The sequence below is a fragment of the Chlamydotis macqueenii genome, chromosome 1 (assembly GCF_036417535.1).
Source record: "Chlamydotis macqueenii isolate bChlMac1 chromosome 1, bChlMac1.mat, whole genome shotgun sequence".
In the NCBI taxonomy this organism is placed as follows: Eukaryota; Metazoa; Chordata; class Aves; order Otidiformes; family Otididae; genus Chlamydotis; species Chlamydotis macqueenii.
Genome location: NC_141556.1, coordinates 119528834 through 119549482, shown reverse-complemented (window position 1 = coordinate 119549482; position 20649 = coordinate 119528834). Strand labels below are relative to the sequence as shown.

The 20649-nt window shown below is 40.9% G+C and overlaps 1 protein-coding gene across 2 annotated transcripts in view; it reads left to right on the top strand.

Moving 5' to 3' along the window:
- DSCAM (DS cell adhesion molecule) overlaps positions 1-20649 on the top strand; it is a 401860-nt gene that overhangs the window by 207536 nt on the left and 173675 nt on the right. Inside the window, exons 2-6 of one of the 2 annotated variants that reach the window (XM_086739932.1) lie at positions 3599-3745; positions 9264-9542; positions 11323-11598; positions 15285-15581; positions 16393-16668. In XM_086739932.1, the coding sequence (XP_086596058.1) occupies positions 3599-3745; positions 9264-9542; positions 11323-11598; positions 15285-15581; positions 16393-16668 (1275 nt within the window). Of the gene's footprint in view, positions 1-3598; positions 3746-9263; positions 9543-11322; positions 11599-15284; positions 15582-16392; positions 16669-20649 lie in introns of those variants that run through there. The other variant, XM_086739937.1, reaches the window with a different exon arrangement.

Here is a 20649-nt window from a genome sequence, read left to right as displayed (position 1 = left end):
ACTCGTTCATGCTAGTAGCCTCCAACAGTGTAGCTCTTTGTAGAAATGAAATTATGTATATTTAGCAAAGGTGAAACTGGATCCCAGAAAAAGAAATCTACATGAAGCCATTGTACAGGGAGCACATTTCTGCCCCTCAGCTGTTAAGGTTCCACTTACTTGACACAAATGTACAGCATGTGCAGGTTTACTGGAGGGACCAAAATGGTCGCAACCGTCCCATTAGCACCTTTGTATGTGTTCCTGATCCTGTGATGTGATAGCAGCTGAGCAGCCTTTCCACCAACATCTACCCTGGTACAGTTTGGTAAGGGAGCTGCATCCCGGCTTGAAAAGTCTGATCTAAGTCTTGATCGGGCTGCAGAGGACAGGTCTGCATGGTACAGACAGTGCTGGTTCAGCAGCCTGGCAGCCCTGCCAGCCAAGTGGCGTTGCTGTGGGCAAGCACACGTCTGAACTGGCTGTGCTGTTTGAAACACAGAGCTGGTTAATGCCCACGCAGCTGGAAACAGAAGCAAGAAGAGATTGCCTTTACTGCATACCCATCGTTAACCCTAGGGAAAATCCTTAAATGTGATTCTCATCTCCTGAAGCTGTCAGTTTATGCTGCCTACAGACTAAGGGAGAGAACTGTGCTTTAATTACCTGTAGTCCTTATAACTTATTTCTTGGCAAAAGTAGATTTGCTTTACGAATATTTCAGTAGCACAGAATCTGCATGTGGCACAGGAGTCAAACAGTGCCTAGTTTTCACGTCAAAATTCTAAATATCCTTCTAACCTAGAATTAGGAGTAAAGGTAGATCTTGTTAAAGGGTACAGATTTTTAGTACCTACGTGACGAGGAGATAGGGTGGAATGTGACAAGTGTTTATGTCTGAGTAATTGGGGACTATGAAGGGAAAATGAAGAAATACTTGACAGAGGACATGACACTACATCTAGGAGTAGCATGAGAATCAACCAAAAAATAAAAAAGTATGCTCTGACCAGCAGGAAGGACTTCTTTTTTTTTTCTCTCCAAACATTACAACTAACGTATTAAAATATAAGATGCAAGATAGCTTTGCTCTTTTCATGTAACCTTTTCAATGATGTATTTTAAACACCTGGCTGTGAAATGGAAATATTACCTATTCAGGAGCTTTTCCTCCTACATCTAACAGCACATTCATTTATAAGTAATTGGTGTTGAAACACAAGCCTTCTGTATACAAGCAACTAAATTTTCAAAGACATATGAAGTCAATATGGCCTCTGTATAAGAAGGAACCTCCCTAGCCTGTGAACCCCCCTAGGCTGGAATATAGTGTTGCTCATGGCTGAGGAGAGTGCTTCTGCCATCCAGTCTTCCTTCCTTCTCCACACCTTCCCCTGCCCAGCTCTTCTCCTTCAATAGCAGGCAAGTAGATCAACATCTTCTATGCCTCCGTTTTGGAGATTTATTTTGTTGATACACTTAGTAATGACACATGTTATTCAAACAAACAAGATACTTCAGAAGGATACGTGCAGTGTGGTTTCTGGTTTTCCAAAGTTGTGACCTGACTGCTTCCATGATCATGCTGTGACTTTCGGGAGAGTAGGGTCAGCCAAGGCAAGTCACCAGTGTGGTTATTTTATAATTCAGTATGCATACAAGGATGAAAGAGGTGGGCTGATGTTGCTTTATTCAATGCTCTCTGCTCTAAGGGTCAATCCTGTCCTGTGACATTAAATAGTAGTTAATTTTTTTTTCCCATTTCTTTTCAATTGTAGTTTAAATGGGGTTGTCCTCTGCAATGATACCATTTCCTTTCTGTCTTTTCTCTGCTGGATTGCTTTCCCACTGATGCATTTGTGAGCAAGCTCTCTGACCACACTTAATTATTTAAAAGTCATTGCTCAAACAGAACTCTGAAGAAAAGGAAATATTTCTTACTGCAAGTTACTGAATATTAGTTCATAGTGGGTTTCATCTTTGTGTATTCTCTCCTCTGATTTGGGAGTCCAGTATATTCTATAATACATAGGTACAGGTATGTGTATTCTAAGAGCTACCAGCTACTAGAGAAAAAAATAGCAGACATAAAAAAGATATTAACATTTTCTCCAGTGTGAAGTTTTTAGAAAAGCATATATAGTTTAGACTGCAGTATTTTTAAAATGGAAAGAGTGGCAAGATGAGGCCCAAGTTTGTAATGCATTCTAACCATATTACTTCCTTTTATTGTAATAAGGGAAAAGCTTTAGAGTAAATATGTACCACATAGATGTTAGCTTTTTTGTGTCCTTGCTTTTAAAACATGCATTTACAACAGAACAGAGGCATCTGCGCTGGTATCAAGTGATCAAAACTGCACATGTCTACATGCATACCATGACATTTTCCACATATTCTAGAGCTAATAATAAAAAATATGTGTTTGAAGAGAATTTCAACTATATTGTTTTCTATTTGAATGAAAACTGGGAGAAATGCTGACCATGAACATGTCAGTCTTATTCAGTTTTAGGGGGCAGTCATTTTGCTAGATTTAATTTTCTTCCTGAAATAAACCTTTCTGTGCACAATTTAAAAAAAAATCTTTGGATATTAAATAACACAATCTGTGCTGTTTATTTAAGCCTTTCCTTTAGACATAGAGTCTGTCTACCTGCTTACATTGTGCTTCTCTGATCACAGACTGCAATATGATTACAAAAAAAGTCCACAGCAGGTCAGATAATGTATTAACTCCTCTCCTGCGGGTAGCTTGGCTGTGGAAGCACTGAGCTGCAGAGAGCTCAGCCCACCCTGCTGAGGCCTGGGATGCATTAACCCGCAGGAGACATGGACAGGGGAGGGACTGCTCCAGACCCTTGTGCCGTCTAGCTTGCAGCTAGTGCAGGTGTGTACAACTTCACCAGGATCAGCAGAGTAGGCAACATCAGCAAGGCAGATTTTGCTGTCCTTGTTTTCCCACCACACCTGAAGCAGGCTGCAGAGCAGGGCTGTGCAGCACGTGGCTCTTACTGTCGGAGTCCTTTAGCAAATGTGTCCCATATTTTTGGAGTAAAAACTTCCTCCTTTTATAAGTTTATTTCGCTTTCACTGACCTCTTTAGTTTTACTTTTTATGGGGTTTTTTGCCTCAATTTTCTGGTGCACCTGGATAACAAATGCCATTTTGGCTAATATTGTTTTATTATGCATGCCCTCCCACACTGTCTTTCTAAACTGTACAGCTCTGCTGGTGAATTGCCATCATATCACTCTACAACACTGAATTAAACTGGATTAAATTCTGCATTGGTTCTTTACCCTGTATTTTATTTCTGATGCCTCTTGGATATTTTTTGTTGATTGTGATATAAACCATGGCACATTTTATGTGCTTCATTGCTCACATTTTCCTTACAGATCCCTACTTTTTTTTTTGTAAGAACTGCACGTGGATAAGTATCTTTATATGCATTTTCAATGAGTACTTAGTAAACTTATAACTGGCAGCTTCTAGACTCTGGCAGAAAAACCTTCAGGATCCTCCAGCCTGTGTCATCCATCCCCCAGTATGAGCGAGGAGAACACAGTAACAACCTGCAGATATTTCAAACACTACAAATTCTTGTGTCTTTCAGGACCTAGATTTCTCATCACATCCACGGGAGCCTTGTATATTTTAGACGTACAGAATGAAGATGGACTGTACAACTACCGATGTATCACAAGGCACAGATACACTGGAGAAACACGACAAAGCAACAGTGCAAGACTTTTTGTATCAGGTGCTCCTTTATATATCATGTTAAATCAAGTATTGTATATGCCTCTCTCTAGTGTGGTAAACTGGCAAGGCAGGTTCTTGTGCCCATATGCACTAACAACCAAGTCATCTAGCTAGTGGGAGGTAAAAGTTGTCAGCTGTGAGCTGCTGATGTAAAACAAAATGTTCCAATTTAAAATGCTTTTTTTCTGTTGTTTTTTTGCCTCCCATTAGGTATTTCCAAAGAGTCTGTAAGGTGCACTGGCACTTAGTACAGTGATTTTTAGTAGATTTACAGGACTTTATAAAAGGGCTGTGGATGAGATTCATCCCATTAAAAGTAGATGTGCACAGTGGAAGTGTCCAGTCACCTTAACTTCCCATTGTAACCAAAGGAGAGTAACATTTTTCAGGGTAGTGTATCTGACCTACTTCAGCTGTCCACTTTGGGGTGAGACGAGTTGCCTCACAGTGCCTCTTTCTCTCTGTTAATCCTAGCAGTAGCCCAGAACATTTAGCTCAGCTGTAGATATTTCCTCTGCAGAGGTTTCAGGTTAGCTGAGGTGTGTTTCAGCCTTCTTTTTCATTTATCACGTTCCTTCCCTGAGAACAGTGTGTTTCCCCTCTTCCAGGAGGGATCTCCAGCCAGAACGGGTACGTGACCTGTCTCAGGCCACCCAGGGTGCTGCAGGTAGATAGGAGGGTTAGCTGGTGGCTGTCCATGGGCAGAGCTAAGAGTCCCAGGGCAAAATGGCCTTGTGCAGCAGGTAGGAAAATGAGAAAGTTGATGGAGTATTTTGACTTTTTCTTATAACTGTAAATCAACTTCTGATTGTTGTGTGTGTGATGAACTGGTGAGTTCCCCACATACACACATCAAACACTTAGGGCTGTCAGTGCAGTGCTGCTCCAATCCTACCTTCTCCCCATTTTGTCTTGGTGAGAGGAGGTGCCACTTGGGGGTGAGGTGAGAAGGAGGAGCAGACCCCATGCCTGGATTTGGGACTTGCTCTCAAACATCTCTATACAGAATTAGCTCTTCTCCCCTTCCTCTCCCTCATTTCATAGGTGCCTGTAACTGCACCCTGTATTTTGCATGTGAGCAAATCTGCAATTGTATTCCCACATCCAGAGAGTTAGCTGAGACACCACCCTAGACTCTCTCTTCTTTCTCCCTGTATCCTTGCCTTACAGAAGGCATGCCCACTATCCCACTGAAAGCCCCACAGAGCTTTTTCTCCTTTTCACTGTTACTAAGTTGCCTGAAAGATCCTAACCCTGAAGATCAATCAGGGTATGATGACCTTCACAACGTACCAGTCAGTGGGGTCTTTCTCCTTTTGACCTTGCCCTCTTGTCTTTCGGTCTTTTTGTCAGAAAAAAAAATCTAGTGATTAGGTCTCAGTTCTCCACTGTCTGTTTGAGAGTCCTAAGGGAGACAGAGCAGATCAGATGTCTTCTGTAAGGCAAAGGAGGCACAAGGATTTGCATTAGTAACGTACTTCCTGCCCTCCTCCAAAGTGGTCATTGCTGAAGAACTCTGGAGCCCTTTGAACACACAAGTCAGTACTTAAATATAATAATGATTAAAAAAAAAAATAGTGGGATTGTTCAGGTTAGAATCACTTACCAGTCAGATCCAGGAGTTTCTGCCTTTGATATGCGTCCCCTGTGGGTAAAACTCCTGCCTCTGCTTTTCCCAATCAGATGAAGAAGTAGTTTTTCTGCACAATAATCTCCCTGCTTTGGTTTTATAAGGATAGGCAGGGTCCTGTCCTTCTAGCTGGCTCCATAATATGGTCTGCTTCCGTATGAAATCATACTAAAGCTGAGCCACTGGTAACATAAATAAAATCAGGCTTGTATCTTGGTTACCACAGGAAAATTTCTAGTTATTTCACTGAACAAAAGGGGAAAAATGAAAGCTCTGTCTTGTTTGTAATTCAGGACAAGCACCCTAAAAGATGTGCTCTGTCTGGAGTTCCCTTTTCTATTCTCTTCCACAGACCAAATCAAAATAGGAGATTTTAACTGTGTGCAATAGCTGGCTTTTTTTTTTAATTGAATGGGGTTAATTTTTCTCTGTTAGAGCTATAGTGGATCTGATTTCTAGTCCTGTTAGTCTGCTGAACAAGTGCAGCAGTTATGGGCAGAGTCTTTTCTCTTATTAGTTCTCTAACAGGTTTTCTTTTTTCTTTACTGGAATTTAAATTTTAAAATAGGAAGTCCTTTAAGAACTGAGATCAGAGAATCCATGAACATAGTTGTGAAAGGTCTGCTTGCTTGAGACCTACATTTTTGCCTGCCTTTTACATCCATAAATATTTTTAGCTTATCTGGGAATGAAATATTTTGTGGTAAATACTGATCATAGTCTCTTGGCCACATTTTTAATGAGTTAAGCTTCATTATTCTTTGAAAGCATGAGAAAGGTGATGTGCATATAATAGCAAATACACATGTGAATAATTAGTATGCCTATGACGAAAGCAAAGTTCCAAATTTCATTTGGAATAAGAACATCCCCATGAAATCATATGACCTTTCAAAATAAAATTAAAACCAAGGCCATTAACATGCTACAGAGTATTCCTCTAATGCCTATGATAGTGTGCTTTTCCAAAAATAATTTTGTTCAGTCATGAATCCCAGCTTCCAAAATCTTTACCCTTTTTTAACCCTCACCCTCCAAAAAATCCTTATGATTTTGAAAGCATGGGTTTCTTGCTGTGTCCTTCAAAGAAGATCCAAAGTAGAATATTTTAGAACAGTATTTTGCCTCAGTTTTTCTGCCATTGTCCTTGCTAGAAGTCTGATGACTCTAAAAGCTGATGGTTAAAGTATAGTAAAATAAGCATTCTAAAGAGTCCACAACACATATTGGAATTGGGGTGTGGTACTTTGCTATTTGCCTCATTGCTAGTGATTGCAAATGAACATTGGGATTTCTTTTGTGCTTTTTTCTTTTTTTTTTTTCTTTCCTCAATTGGAATATATGCCATGTAGTAGCTTTACATAGGAGTCTGTTCCACGGGCATCCCAAAGAGACGGTTTTACCATACCTTTAAATATATAAGTACAGAGTGCAAGAAAGGAGGTCCCTGGAATCATATTTTGTGTATCCCTGAATATATTTTAAATACTTCCCCTATAAGAACTAGGCCAAGGCTTCTCAAGTATGTTGGCAGATTCCAGTTTAGCTGTTCTGCGGATGGGAATCCAGGGTGGGCTGCTCCTGCCAAGGTTCAGTTTGAGAAAGGAAAAAGTGAAGGGAAGTGAACCTGAGATAGAGGACCCAGGGACTGATGTTCTGTTCTTGAAGGGTGAGAAATGGTAGTTGCAGAAGAGGGCTGTGCCTCCCATGGCATCTGCTGCCCTAGCCCCCAGCTCTTGAGGGCAGCCTGCCTGGCTTTCCAGGCTTCTGCCTAGGCATGGGGCAGGAGAGCAGCAGCTGCTTTACTGTCACCATCAGCTTGTCATCTGAGGTGGTTTTGCACTTTGCCTGGGCCCACCATCAAATCATATGTGGTTCTCTGCAGGAAACTAGGAGGCTGTTGGAGTTTGATATTTACTAGCCACAACTTTTCCTTACCATTTCTTTAATTCCTCCCCTGATCGCCCCCATCCTGTTTCAAAGTCCGTGCAGTACTCAGTATTTTTGTACTTAAAGGATTGCAAACATGGGTTTTGAGTAGGAATGGACAGACAATACCTTTAAAAGTCGGTTCTACTTTTTTAGTATTTAATTAGTACTTTCAATTAAAGAAATTTATTTCATATAGATGTAACCTTCCTAAGAGCTAAGAGCCAGAGCTGTAATTTCTTGCAGGCTTACATTTTTACTGAGTTAATTGCTCAGGCTGCACAAAATAATCTAGGCACTGAAAACACAGATGCCTGATGACCCAAAAGGCAAGAAAGGAACTGGCTAATCAATTAGTCAAATTGACATTGGCCTTCCCAATAGCATCCTGGCAGATTGTGCTTTCACTAAGCCAGACATAAACAGCATGGCAAGCTCAAAAATATAACCCATCTTAATGCCAAATATGGACCTTGAGGCTACTGATGCATGCAAAATTATTTGTTTAACTACTAGCTGACACGTTTCTAATGAGACAGACAGTAAGTTGCTGTAAACTGAATGTGGTTTTGCCTTCAGTGGCTCACCTTGTTGCTGGCACCTGTGGAGCAGAAAAACCTATGGTCATCTTTCATTGACCTTGGCATCTAGGGTTCTGTCTAGATATTCACATAAAATTTACTTAGCCGATTTGTTGACCGTCACAATTTTAGTTTCTTGATTGGTAGTATAACTTGCATAGTGCCTCTAGCTATTTGCTCTCAAGTACCCTACCAACTGTGGCTGCAGTTCATTAAGATATATCTAAACCAGTTTTAAACTAACTAGCTCTGTTACTGATTACACTATTGCTTGAGTAGCTTGAATTCAGCATGAACTGCTCCTTTAATCTCTCCAGCTCCTAACAAGAACCTCTGTGAGCAGTACCTGAGCTAGCTAAGTCAATGGTCACTTGAAAATCTCAAATGGTTGCAATCACACCTACACTCAGGCAACTGTGAGGTAGATGTACCCAAAAAAAGACTGGTGTGTCAGATAGGAGTAAAAGGAGTTGTTTCAGCATGTGGAGTTTCTTTGTGAGACAGGAGTCTTAGCAAAGTGGCTGCATGTGATGAGAAAAAACTTAGATGAATATTTGTTGATTTATTATTCAGTATTTATGTTGCAATAGCTCCAGGATGGGCTTCTATCACGCTGCATACTGCACAAAACTGTAAATCCCATCAACCTCTTCCTCCAAAAGTTTTTCAAAATTAAAAATCCAAAATCACAGAGTACTACTGTGGGGTACATGCACCTCTGGCAAAGGCACTCTGCCAGACTTCTGTGAGATACATAAACATATGCCAGTCACTACACAAGTGTGTTGGTCTGAGAGCTGCTTTTCTCAGTAAGTTGAGCAGAGAGAGATTGAGTATTAAGTTGTATGTTGGTTTTGTCACATTAAGTTCTTTTTCCAGAGAAGAAGAAAAGGCTTATCTGTCAGTTAGACTGCAGATAGAAATTCCTAAGTCTTTGCCCATTTCTTTCCTGACAAGGGAATAAATCATTTAATTCAAAGCCTTCAGACCACTAGGAAGCATGGAGAATGTGTTGGCTTTATTGTAGTTGAATAATGCAGGCATAACAGTAATAATCGTTAAGGCGACACATTTCTGGCTCTCCAGTCCTCTGATAGGGGAGATGAAGTATGACCAGGGAAATAGTTGCCACTTGGAAAAAATCCAGTGAGAGGGTTTCCAAGTAGTCATGAGATGCTTCAGTAGTACATGCTGCTGGATCCCAGCCACCACTACTGAGATATTACAGACTGATAGCTGGGTCACAGTAGCAAACTTCAGTACATAAAACACTGGGCTAGGAAGTCAAAAATGGAGGAGAAAAAATATTGGCCTATTGCTTAATGAAGGAAAGAATTTTAATGCTCCCATTGAAAAACTGCTGTTTGTTCTTTCAGATCCAGCAAATTCAGCTCCATCTATTCTAGATGGGTTTGACCACCGTAAAGCCATGGCGGGACAGCGAGTGGAGCTGCCTTGCAAAGCATCAGGGCACCCGGCACCAAAGTATCGTTGGCTGAAGGACAATGTTCCCTGGGAGCCTGACAGCAGGTTTCGGCAGACAGTTACAGGTCTACTGATCGAGAACACGCGTCCCTCTGACTCAGGCAACTATGTCTGCGAGGTGTGGAACAACTATGGGACTGCCGAGATGATAGGACGACTGTACGTAAAACGTAAGTCCTGGACTGCGTAAAGTTCTTGGGCCACTTCTTGCCTGGGTGTTTGCATCAGGGAAGATGTTGCCGTATTCTTGCTATATCTTCTGTTTTGTTACTTTACCTTAGCAATGCTTAAACTTCTCAAAGTTGTGCAACAAGAGAAGGTAGGCTCTGTGGAGATGAGTTCATTGGACAATTGAGCGATCAGAAGTGCAAATGGATGCAATTTATAATGTAGCTATATAATTTATCAGATGGAGGATATGTAATTTAGAGGCTTGAATTGGATGCCTAAAAAGAAATTGCAAATGTTCTCATGAATAAAGCTGCCAAACTCTCATTGCCATGACTCATGCTGTTCGGTAATATTGAAAACTCATACCTCCCCTCAATTGAGTATTCATGTGTGAATATTCTGAATGTTTCACAAATTCTACAAAGATAATTATTACTCAGAAGCACTGCACTGGAAAAGTGTTATTCTTCTATTGCTGAAAAAAAATATTTCCTGGAATAGAAATAATGCTTTGTGAACTAACGTTTCCATCAAGGAAACTAGCAAACTGAAAAGGGAGAAGTTTGTGAACAGTTCAGGCCATAAAAATGTCTTCACAAATAATTACATATAATGTATTTGGGCAAAATAAAACTGAGATCAAAGATCAGTAATTTGTGAATTATTACAGAGGAGCTTCACTTCTAAATGTATTCATAAACATCAGTTGAATTCAGTCGGCATTGTAAGAAGCAAAGTGAAAACTTCTGGATGCATGATGTAATGATATCGCTAGTGACACCAAAAGTATCCTCAGTGCCTAGTGATCCATTTTACTTATGGACTCAGAGATCAAAGAGCCAGTAGATATTTTCTGGATTGGGTTGGCAGGAAGCAATAGCTGGGTGAAGTAGTTTTCCCCACACCTCCTCTGCAAGGGAGGATGTGGTTCACTTTCTTGCATCATCATGGCTCTGAGATGTTGGTGTTGCACCTGAGTGTGTCTGTTTTGTTTAGGGGGTCATTGGCAGTTTTGAGATTGTTATCTTTGCATTGATGTTTATGACTTTTTTTCTACACTGTTAATTCTTTTTTTTTTTTTAAATAAAAATCTTGTATTACCTATGTCCTACTGTATTTGAAAATAGCGTACTCTTCCCATATTGAAGCAGGAAATTTAGTGAGCCCACACACAGGAACACTTCCATACAGACAGATCCTACAGATGTGTATGGGTGCACCTATACTAGCATTTTAGTGTGGTTCTTCCACTCATAAAAGCTGATCTTCTGGATATTGACATTTACTGGACTTGTTGACATCAGGGAGTGTTTTTGAAATATGTGAACTGGGTTCCCTTTGTAGGAAATTAAACCAGAAGATGAGCTTCAGGAATGCACCTAATTCACCAGTTCAAACGTCCACACTGAACTAATCTGAACCTATCCAACCCTCCCAAAATATGTGTAGTGCAATTGTTCGGCCCTCAGCACCAACGATGTTATTCAATAGATCTACTCCTACTATTCATTTAGGCATGGTCTAGAGGACTATATTTTAAGTAGGTTATCCCTATAGATCTGTATTTTGTGTCACGGATTTGGTGGCCAAAATGCTTGTTTAAAGCAAACAGTCATCTGTTTTTTTTTGTTTGTGGAGTTTTTTTCAGAAGGGTATGGCTGGGATTTTTATTGTTCTTCTTAATTGAGAATTAATTTATTACTCGCACATAACTGCACGTGCATACTTAACGTTCTGTATTTCCCCTTCCCTCTCCCTTATTTTGATTTAAATCTTCAGAACCACTAAAAGCCACGATTAGCCCACGGAAAGTAAAAAGCAGTGTTGGTAGTCAAGTGTCCTTGTCCTGCAGTGTGACGGGAACTGAGGACCAGGAGCTCTCCTGGTATCGTAATGGTGAAATCATCAACCCTGGTAACAACGTCCGGATCACTGGTGTCAACCGAGAGAACCTTATTATGGATGGCATGGCCAAGAGTGATGGTGGAGCTTACCAGTGTTTTGTGCGCAAGGACAAGATGTCTGCTCAAGACTATGTTCAGGTGGTGCTAGAAGGTCAGTCACTCCTATTTAGTTATTTTGGTCTCCATAATATTTATATCATCTTTGGTGTCATTTTTGCAAAGTGAGAGACAGTCGACCCTAGACAGGATAAGAGGATACTTATGAACTGCCAGTGGGGTTTATTGTGCTCCACTCTATGCAAAAACTAATGGAATGAAAAAAACTACTTGGAAACAAAGATCCCTCATGAGCAGTCCTTCCAGTTTCTTTTTTTTTTTTTCCCTTTTTTTTTCCTTTTATTTTTTTTGGTGGGGGTGGGTGATGGTGGTGGTGCTGATTTTTGACACTAGCTTTCAGCAGGACAAAAGAGAGGAGGTCTCTCTTCAATTCCAAACGTCTGGGCATGGCTTTTCTGGTTGGATGTATTGGCTGAAGACTTGGACATCATCTTAACTAACTGGCACAATGTTTCACATGGTGATCAAGTGAGGAAAGTAATCAATTTGTACAGAGCCAGTTCACCAATGAGGCTGTAGTGCAGTTGTGGCATGGATGCTATTTTTAGAGTCTTCATAGAAAAAGAAGAGATTACCTGCCTGGACCGAGTTACCTCGGCAACCATCTCCCATGACTAAGAAAGCCTAAAGAGCATATTGATAATCTATCATGATGTCAAGAGAGTGCAGGTTATCAGAGAGCAACAGCAGGAAAGATTTCAAAGACACTAAGGTCTCACTGGGAAAATAATGTCTGCTTTAATCTCCAAAAAAAGCCTGTCACTTGAAGTAAAAAAAAAAGAGGAGGAGAGATGGCAGAGGCACGCTCAAAGATTTATTAGTCCTGTGTCAACTTTCTTTCAGGATAAAAAAGACTTTCTTTTTTGTTGCTGTTCTTTTGTTTTCTGACAGATGATAGTATCTAATGCACAGCAAAGGAAAGGAAGAGAGTCAGAGATAAAAATAAATAAATAATTTTTAAAAAAATTGTTGCACAATCAGTGGGATAGAAATAAAAGGGAGAGGGGAGGAAGAAGAGAAAATAATGAAATCAGATCAAATCAAATGCTCCTCCAGGGATGCTGAGGTCTTTCAGCAGCCTGAAAGTGGCAGTGCCTTATGTTTTTTTACTATAGGGCAAGGAAGGGAATTTTGCAGCCCTATTTTTAGTTCTGCTATGATTCAGCATTTTTTTTATGCAGAGTCTTGCATACATCATGACAATTCCCTCAGTTTCCTGAGTGAGGTTGCACTGAAATTACAATGCAAGAATTGTGATTTCTAGGGGAATCATTGTGATTCAAGCCTCCCAAACATGTGGGTAACACATAGCAGAGTGCACATGGAGAGACAATATATAGTGTGTACAAAAAAAACCCAGTGCATCACAGAGATTATGAGACTTGTTAGTCCTGTCCTGTGTGACACTGAAAGGAGTTGTGCTTAAAGGGCTTCATGTACAAGATGAGTTTCTCAAGTATCTTTGGCCCCTCTCTAGGTAACGAGGCATCTTTTCCTTCTGTTTCCTGCAGGTACTAATACTGTAGGAACACTGAAGCTAGTTAGCTTAGTTGCCACTTGGCTCTTTAAAACCAGATAGTAGCCTACAGCACTGTTGTCCAAACTTTAGACTGGATTGCTTCCTGTGTTGTGCATACTGCTCTTGGTGTGTGGCCTTTTGGCCCCAATTACACTGAAATTACCTCTAGATACAGCTTTGAAAGTATAATTTTCAAAGGAGAACAAACATGCATTGCATGACCTCAGAAAGAACTTTCTAACTAACAGCAGAGTGTTAGCGCTCCTACACGTTACCCAGCTGAACTCTCTGTATAGATTATGGTTACTTAATCCTGCTTCCTACTTACTACCTCAAAGTTTCTGTCTCCATCCATTCCCTTTATTCACTGGCCTGGTAGAGGCTGATACAATTGTGACACAGATCACAAGAGAAAGCATTTGAATGCTCCCATTTCAGAGGAATATTTATCTGTAGCACAAAATGACCACAGAAAGAAATTGGCATCAGTGCTGTTACTGGCAATCTGTATTCAGAAAAGCTTAATTTAATACTTTTCTAAATGAGGCATTGTTGATCAGGACTAAACTGCTTTGGCACAGCTGTGTGAAATTAGCGTGTGCAAGTTATGCTTGGCTCTTGCCAACAGGATTCCTCCTTAGCTTTTCAAGGAGTTGAAATATACCAAGAGAAGAAAAATTCCAAATGTGTTGAGATTTTGCTGTATGTCATTTCTGATGAACTGTGTATGGCTTTAATGCTTTTCCACAAGAACTTGGCAGTTCATATACCTGTGTGCAACCCTGCTCCATCTATTCAAGTGCTTTTCCTTCAGCAAAGTCAGCACCAGGTTTCTCAGAAGATTAAAAAGAAACCTGCAGTAAGCAAAGTATCATTTAAGTACTTTATTAACAAAATTTGTTCTTCTTTCTCAATAACTAGAGTTATGTTCTCCAACACAATTGTTTTAATCGCTTCTAAAAAAGTCTTCACTCATGTGATAGGCTCCAGGATAGAGGGAATAAGTTTACACCATGTCATAGTTCAGCCCCAATAGGGACCAGACTACACAGTCTCTCTCTCACTCTCCCCACCCTCTGAGAGAATAGGGAGAGATAATATAAGAAAAAAATGCTCGAGGTTTGAGATAAGGACAGGGAGAAAATCCTTAAAGTTACCGTCACAGGCAAAACAGACTTGACTTGGGGAAAGCTATTCATTTAACACTAAAATCAAACCAGGATAATGAGACAGAGAACAAGATAACTCCCCCTACCCCTCCCTCTTCCTGGGCTTAATATTATCTCTACTACCTTCCCCTACAATCAGCACAGGGGGAAGAGGGAATGGGGGTTACGGTCAGTTCATCACACGTTGTTTTACGCCGCTGTTTCGTCATCGGGGGAGGAACTCCTCACATTCCTCCCCTGCTCCATCATCGGGTCCCACCCACGGGTCACAGTCCTTCATGAAACTGCTCCAGTGTGGGTCATCTCTTCCGTGGGGTGCAGTCCCTCTAGAACAGCTGCCCCAGCATGGGCCCTCCATGAGCCACAGCCTCCTTCAGGCATCCACCTGCTCCGGCATGGGGTCCTCCACGGGCTGCAGGTGGATCTCTGCTCCTCCGTGGACCTCCATGGGCTGCAGGGGGACAACCTGCTCCACCATGGGCTGCACCACAGGCTGCAGGGGAATCTTGGCCAGGAGCCGCATTACTCCTCCCCCTCCTTCTTCACTGACCTTGGAGTCTGCAGCCATTCCTCTCACAAAAAAATTCTTCACAACCAGCAGGCAGATGCCTCTCTGTTTTCTTCACATCTCATCTCCTCTCCACTTCTTGCAGCTGTGTCGGGCCGAGTTGGGCCCAGTTGGCTGCCCGGTGGGAGGCCAGAGGGTGAGGCCTGCAAGGCCCACAAGGCTCACACCTCCCCCTCTCTGCCCCCGCTCAGTGTCTTCACATCTTCTCTCCTTTTTTTTTTTTCTGTTTTCCCCTTCTTAAATACATTATCACAGAGGCGTTATCAGGGACCATTCTTCTACCAATCGGCTCGGCCCTGGCCAGCAGTGGGTCCGCCCTAGGCCCGGCCAAGTCTACTGAACAAAGGGGAGCGACTTCTAGCAGTTTCCTACAGAAGCTACCACTGTAGTCCTCCCTCACTAAATAAAACCAGAACACACCATTTAAGTACTGTTCTCCTGTTTTTTTTTTTTTCCCTTGGCAGATGGAACTCCCAAAATAATTTCTGCCTTCAGTGAGAAAGTGGTGAGTCCGGGAGAGCCAGTCTCCCTTATGTGCAACGTGAAGGGGACTCCTCTGCCTACAATCACTTGGACACTGGATGAAGATCCCATTGTGAAGGACGGCAGTCATCGTATCAGCCAGATTATCACCTCCGAAGGCAACGTGGTCAGTTACCTGAATATCTCTAACACTCAGGTCCGAGATGGTGGAGTTTATCGCTGTACTGCCAACAACTCTGCTGGAGTCGTCCCGTACCAGGCTCGAATAAACGTAAGAGGTGCTTGTCAAATCAGCTCCTCAAAAAAACACACATAACTCATTGTAGTGGAGAAGAAGATTGTTGCATGTGATGAAATGAGTCTTTGAATGCCAAAAACAACTTACTGTTTTTCCTCTCCTTTTCTTCCCCCCTCTTTCCCACCCTGCCTCTCCAGCCCCATCTAGAAAGTGTATGGTATGGTTAAATGCTGGAAGAACCTTTTGGCTTGTGTTCTGTAGTCTATTTTTCTAATACTCATCTCTATTAGTTGATAGTTTCTTTACTTTAGTCCTGCCGTGCATGGGTTTGTTTTCTTTTCCTTTCCTCCTTTACTTGTCCAACATTCATTGTAATTATTCATGAATACAGTACTTTAGCTTGCATTTTTAGCTCTACATGGCATAATACCCATTCTCATGATATTATACTTTACATACCTAAAAAAAAAGCAGCTAACTTTGTCAATGTTCTCATGTGTAAAAGGATTCTAGCTTTGTATCAGTTATAGTATATCACATCAATTAAATCATCCTCAGCCTTTCAATTTGCAATGCAGCAAATACTTTATCAAGCAAGTGTTGGATAATGTAAACATATACCCCCACTTAATTAGTATGTATGCTGCAGGGTGAGGAAAAACCAGAGCATGTAAAGATTAGGGAAACTGTTTAAGTAGCTCTTAAAAGCAAAAGCTGTCAAATATTAATAAGTGTGTGAGCCACATCTGTAAACGTCGTTAACATTTGTATATTCAGAAAAATTATATGCATGTTTCCTCAGGCAAATGTGCCCTTAAATTGTTTTCAAAAGTTTCTTTTTACCTTTCTAGGGCCAGCAAGCATTCGACCAATGAAGAACATCACAGCAATAGCTGGACGGGACACCTACATCCACTGTCGTGTGATCGGCTACCCGTATTACTCCATTAAGTGGTACAAGAACTCTAACCTGCTACCCTTTAACCATCGCCAAGTGGCGTTTGAGAACAACGGGACACTGAAGCTTTCAGATGTGCAGAAGGAAGTAGATGAGGGTGAATACACGTGCAACGTCCTTGTTCAACCCCAACTGTCCACCAGCCAGAGCGTGCACGTGACAGTAAAAGGTGAGGTCAACTTGGAAAACTAGAGCCAAGCTAATGGCTGTGTCTTTTACAGAAACACAGGCTTGCACACATAGGATTGTGCTGGCAGTTAGATAATGAGCACTCAAGGAGGTTAATCCAGATTTGTGTTTATTTTTAATGATGACATAGATGCTAATCAGTCACTGTGTCTTGTTCTCACTTGACTTTTAACCTCCATCATTCAACTAGCGAAGTATTGCTTTCAAAGTGGAAGCCTTGAGGAAGCAAGCTTTCTATAAGGAGTTTTCACTACAACAACTGAGACAGTGAACTAATGTTTTCTCACCCGAGTTTCACTGTTGGCTGTTTCTCTGCTGGATGACAAAGTTCACATTTTTATTAGCCAGTGACTTTGCAGCTTTTAAAAAATAATATTAGACTTTTAATGTATGTGTTTCTGCCAATAAGCAGAGACAGGAACTGACAGCGTTAACCTTGCTTTCCTCTTAAGAGTACTTCTCTGTGTTCTTGATGCTTAGAAAGGTAGCACTGTAAATAAATGTGACTTGAAATTCTAATACAATGCTTAAAATGTATTCAAATAGTCCCAAGAAAGGATGTTCATATGGACCTGAAAGACTTCAGCAACAGATAAGAATAGGAATTTTTTAGCATTGTGTTCTGACTATTCTGATATTGGCAATGTTCAGACCTATTCACAAGGACACAAAAGACAGAAAACTTGATTGCAGTAGCACCTAGTTTTGAGCAATGGGGTCACTAAATAGTGCACTTCATGTGAACCTGTAGGAAGAATTGAAGTATAATTTCATTGTTCCTGAAGTTCTTTGAAACCGTTCCCCAACCTTCTTTTGGGAAGGAGAGGAGAGAAAGGAAGGAAGGTTGATTTCTATATCTGTTTTCAGATAAGATACAGAGGAGAACACTAAGGTAAAATGACTTTGTTACAGACACCTGATCTTTTCACTTCCTTCTGTTCTATTTGTTTAGCCCTTTCTTGTTTTCAGTCTGGAGTGATGTAATTGCTAATTATTTCAAGAGGTTAGGGGATTAGCTTTTAACCACTAGCAATTTGGACTCTGAAAAGCATGACATCTCATACACCTGAGGCCCTCAGGGGCACTGTTCACATACTGTGGCATAAAAAGCTAATTTACCATTTCTTTTCATGTATATGGTACATTGTTTGACATTACAGTAGTATCTCAGATATATTGATGCCATTTAGGAACTGAATGCTAAATTAGTAATTGTGTTGCTGCTGCACTAACACTTCACCATGGTAAACCTGATGAGCAATGCTGCCTCTTAAATGATACCATTCTTCAAATGACTATCAAAATGAATGTAGTCAGACAAAAAAATCCTGCAGTCTATCCTTATAGCTTGGGCATTTAGATCATGTTAGCTGATACCTCAGGTGCAATACTGTTTTTCTTCCATTAGATTACAATTTCAAATATGACAATTCCTCTTCCACAAAGCAGATTTCCAACTCTATCAATTTTTATTTAACTGCAGCTTTTATCAATGATTTGACTTCCTTGAAGGTATTCTACTGTATTTCTGGATGTTCAGCTGCCAGGGCCATTGGCTAGTCAGAAATCTCAAACAGTGACTTCATATACTCTGAGAAATTTGCATAAACATACGGCACATTTGAAGAGCACTGGTGGGCTGAGCTGCCGTGCACCTGTGGTACAACCTCATCCTGCATGTGCTCCATAGGGCAGATGCATCAGAGGAGTGCAAGTTGAGTGTGAAAAGTGATCCATGGCACATGCAAAGCTGACGTGTCAGTGTGGCTCACGCCATTGACCTGGAGTTGCCAAAGTTGGCTGCAAAGTGCCCTAGCTACTTCAGCATGCCCTCACCTTGACAAGACATCGTTATTTAAAAAAAGGTTAATGTCCCGTCCTCATATGCTAAGCCAGAAATGTCAAAGGTGAGCTTTGTGTGTTAGACCTGAACAATTCTCAAGGTTCTGCTGTTGTAGCTGGAGGTCATCATTGCCACAGTGATTTTCTGGATGGTTGTGTATTGTTTTCTTCTATAACAACATAGTGATTTAATCTGACATATTATCAGAGTGTTGAAAGTGGCCTGTTGCTTCAAAATATTAATATTTTTTCCATCTTTTCATTTTATAGATTCTAAAGTTAATGTGATGAATTTTCAGTCACTTATGTTTGATTCTGAGAAATACAAAATGTGGCCTATTTTGCACACTAGAGGTTTAAAGTACTCTGAAACATGACATTATAAGTAGAGTTAAGATCAATGCCTTAATCTCCTTATTTATAGTTCAGCTTCTTATACCATCAGCATACTTATTTCTTCTCCAGAGAACCAGAGGGAAAATTATTGCCCAACTTCAATATCACGGATCCTTTGGTTTGTTCCCTTTTCTGCTACAAACTTCCTGGGTGACCTCAAGCCAGTCATCTGAAGGGTGACTCAAAGTAGCTTATAATAATGAGCTGTTACATGGTATTTTGTTTCTTCTGTGTTCTGTTCTGAAGACATAATTATCAATTTCCTCATGAGCTATTCTGAGATTATAATCTATGTGGTATCAAAGTGTTTCAGAAACAATGTGTTCATTTTCAAAACCCACCTGGATGATCAGGAACACTTTGGCAAATGGCAACAGAGGCAGACTGAGCTTAAAAGTATCCACAAATTTCTGTATGTTCAATTTCAGAAGCCTATAACTTGATTTTTTTTCAGTTCACCTGCTGCTATATAGCATTTATATGTTCAAAGCTCTGCTGCCATTGAAATGAAGTTGCTTCTAAGAGTTCTTTTTCCTTCTTCAGATCAGTTACATCACCCAGCTTAGCAACCCCCTGGGAAAGACAAATTTAAACCATTTAATTAGCATTATCTGAGAGATCTGTGAGAAAGGTGAATACAGAATTTGGCTCTACAGGGCGGCATTTTCCTGAATTATGCATAACGCTGGCCTTTCTTGTCTGCAGTCCTCTGCCACATTTACTGCTTACTTTCCAAACTCTCCAGTACATGAAGCATCCTCATGCTCTCTTGAAGGAGCACTTGCAAAAAGCAGCATCCAAATAAAGATATGCAACAGCATGAGCATTTAATTAAGGACTATAAAAAAAGGACTACTCATTCTGTAGAGTATTTTGAGATTTACAAACACCTAAATGAAAGCAAAATATTGAGAACATTCTTTGGAAATCACTGTACGACCTCAGACAGAAGAACAGAAAGTTTCTTGACAGTAACTTCAAAATGAAATCCTGGCTGCCAGAGAACCCAAGAGTGGGGCTTATAGAGCCTTGCTGTGCAGCCTCCCACCTGGCAGGCTGTCAGGAAGCAAAAAGCTTGGGAGCTGGGCACTTATGTGCTGTTCAACCTTAGGCCAGCTACTTCTTTGCATTGCTGATCAGGAGAATCAATTAGACACCACATGAAATCAGTCATCCCATTTTTTAGGAATAACTGTTGCTCTTGTCTCCATAGCCACGTACCCCAGAGGTCTGCAGACTCCACATGACTCCGTCCTACAGAGATGTGGCATGCCAACCCCCCACCATCCCTTGCCTGTCCCTTGTCTCTGTCCCAAAGATCTTGGAAGCTAGCAGTCCCATAAGCTGGCTGCTGGGAGCTGAGTGGATAAGCTGGCAGGAAAATACGCACGTTTCTGCTTGGCAGACGTAGCTCTTTTGGAACTGTGTCTGAGTCCTAACGGAGCTTTTTAGAAATCAAGCCATCTTGGCACTATTTTTTTACATTTAGACAAATGAATTGGCCAGTTCCAAGTTCTGGAAAAAAAGCCACGAAAACAACCCACTCTGTAATGCATACCTAACAGGGGGAGACTAAGACTGTACTTAAATACTTAATTTCTGGTATTTTATACCTGTTGACCACTTGCCTTCACAGCTGTAATAACACCTTCTAAACATGTTTTGCTTTGGCCTGTGTTAAAGGCAATTTTCTTTTTAGATTTTTTGTGAAGTAAACTGAACC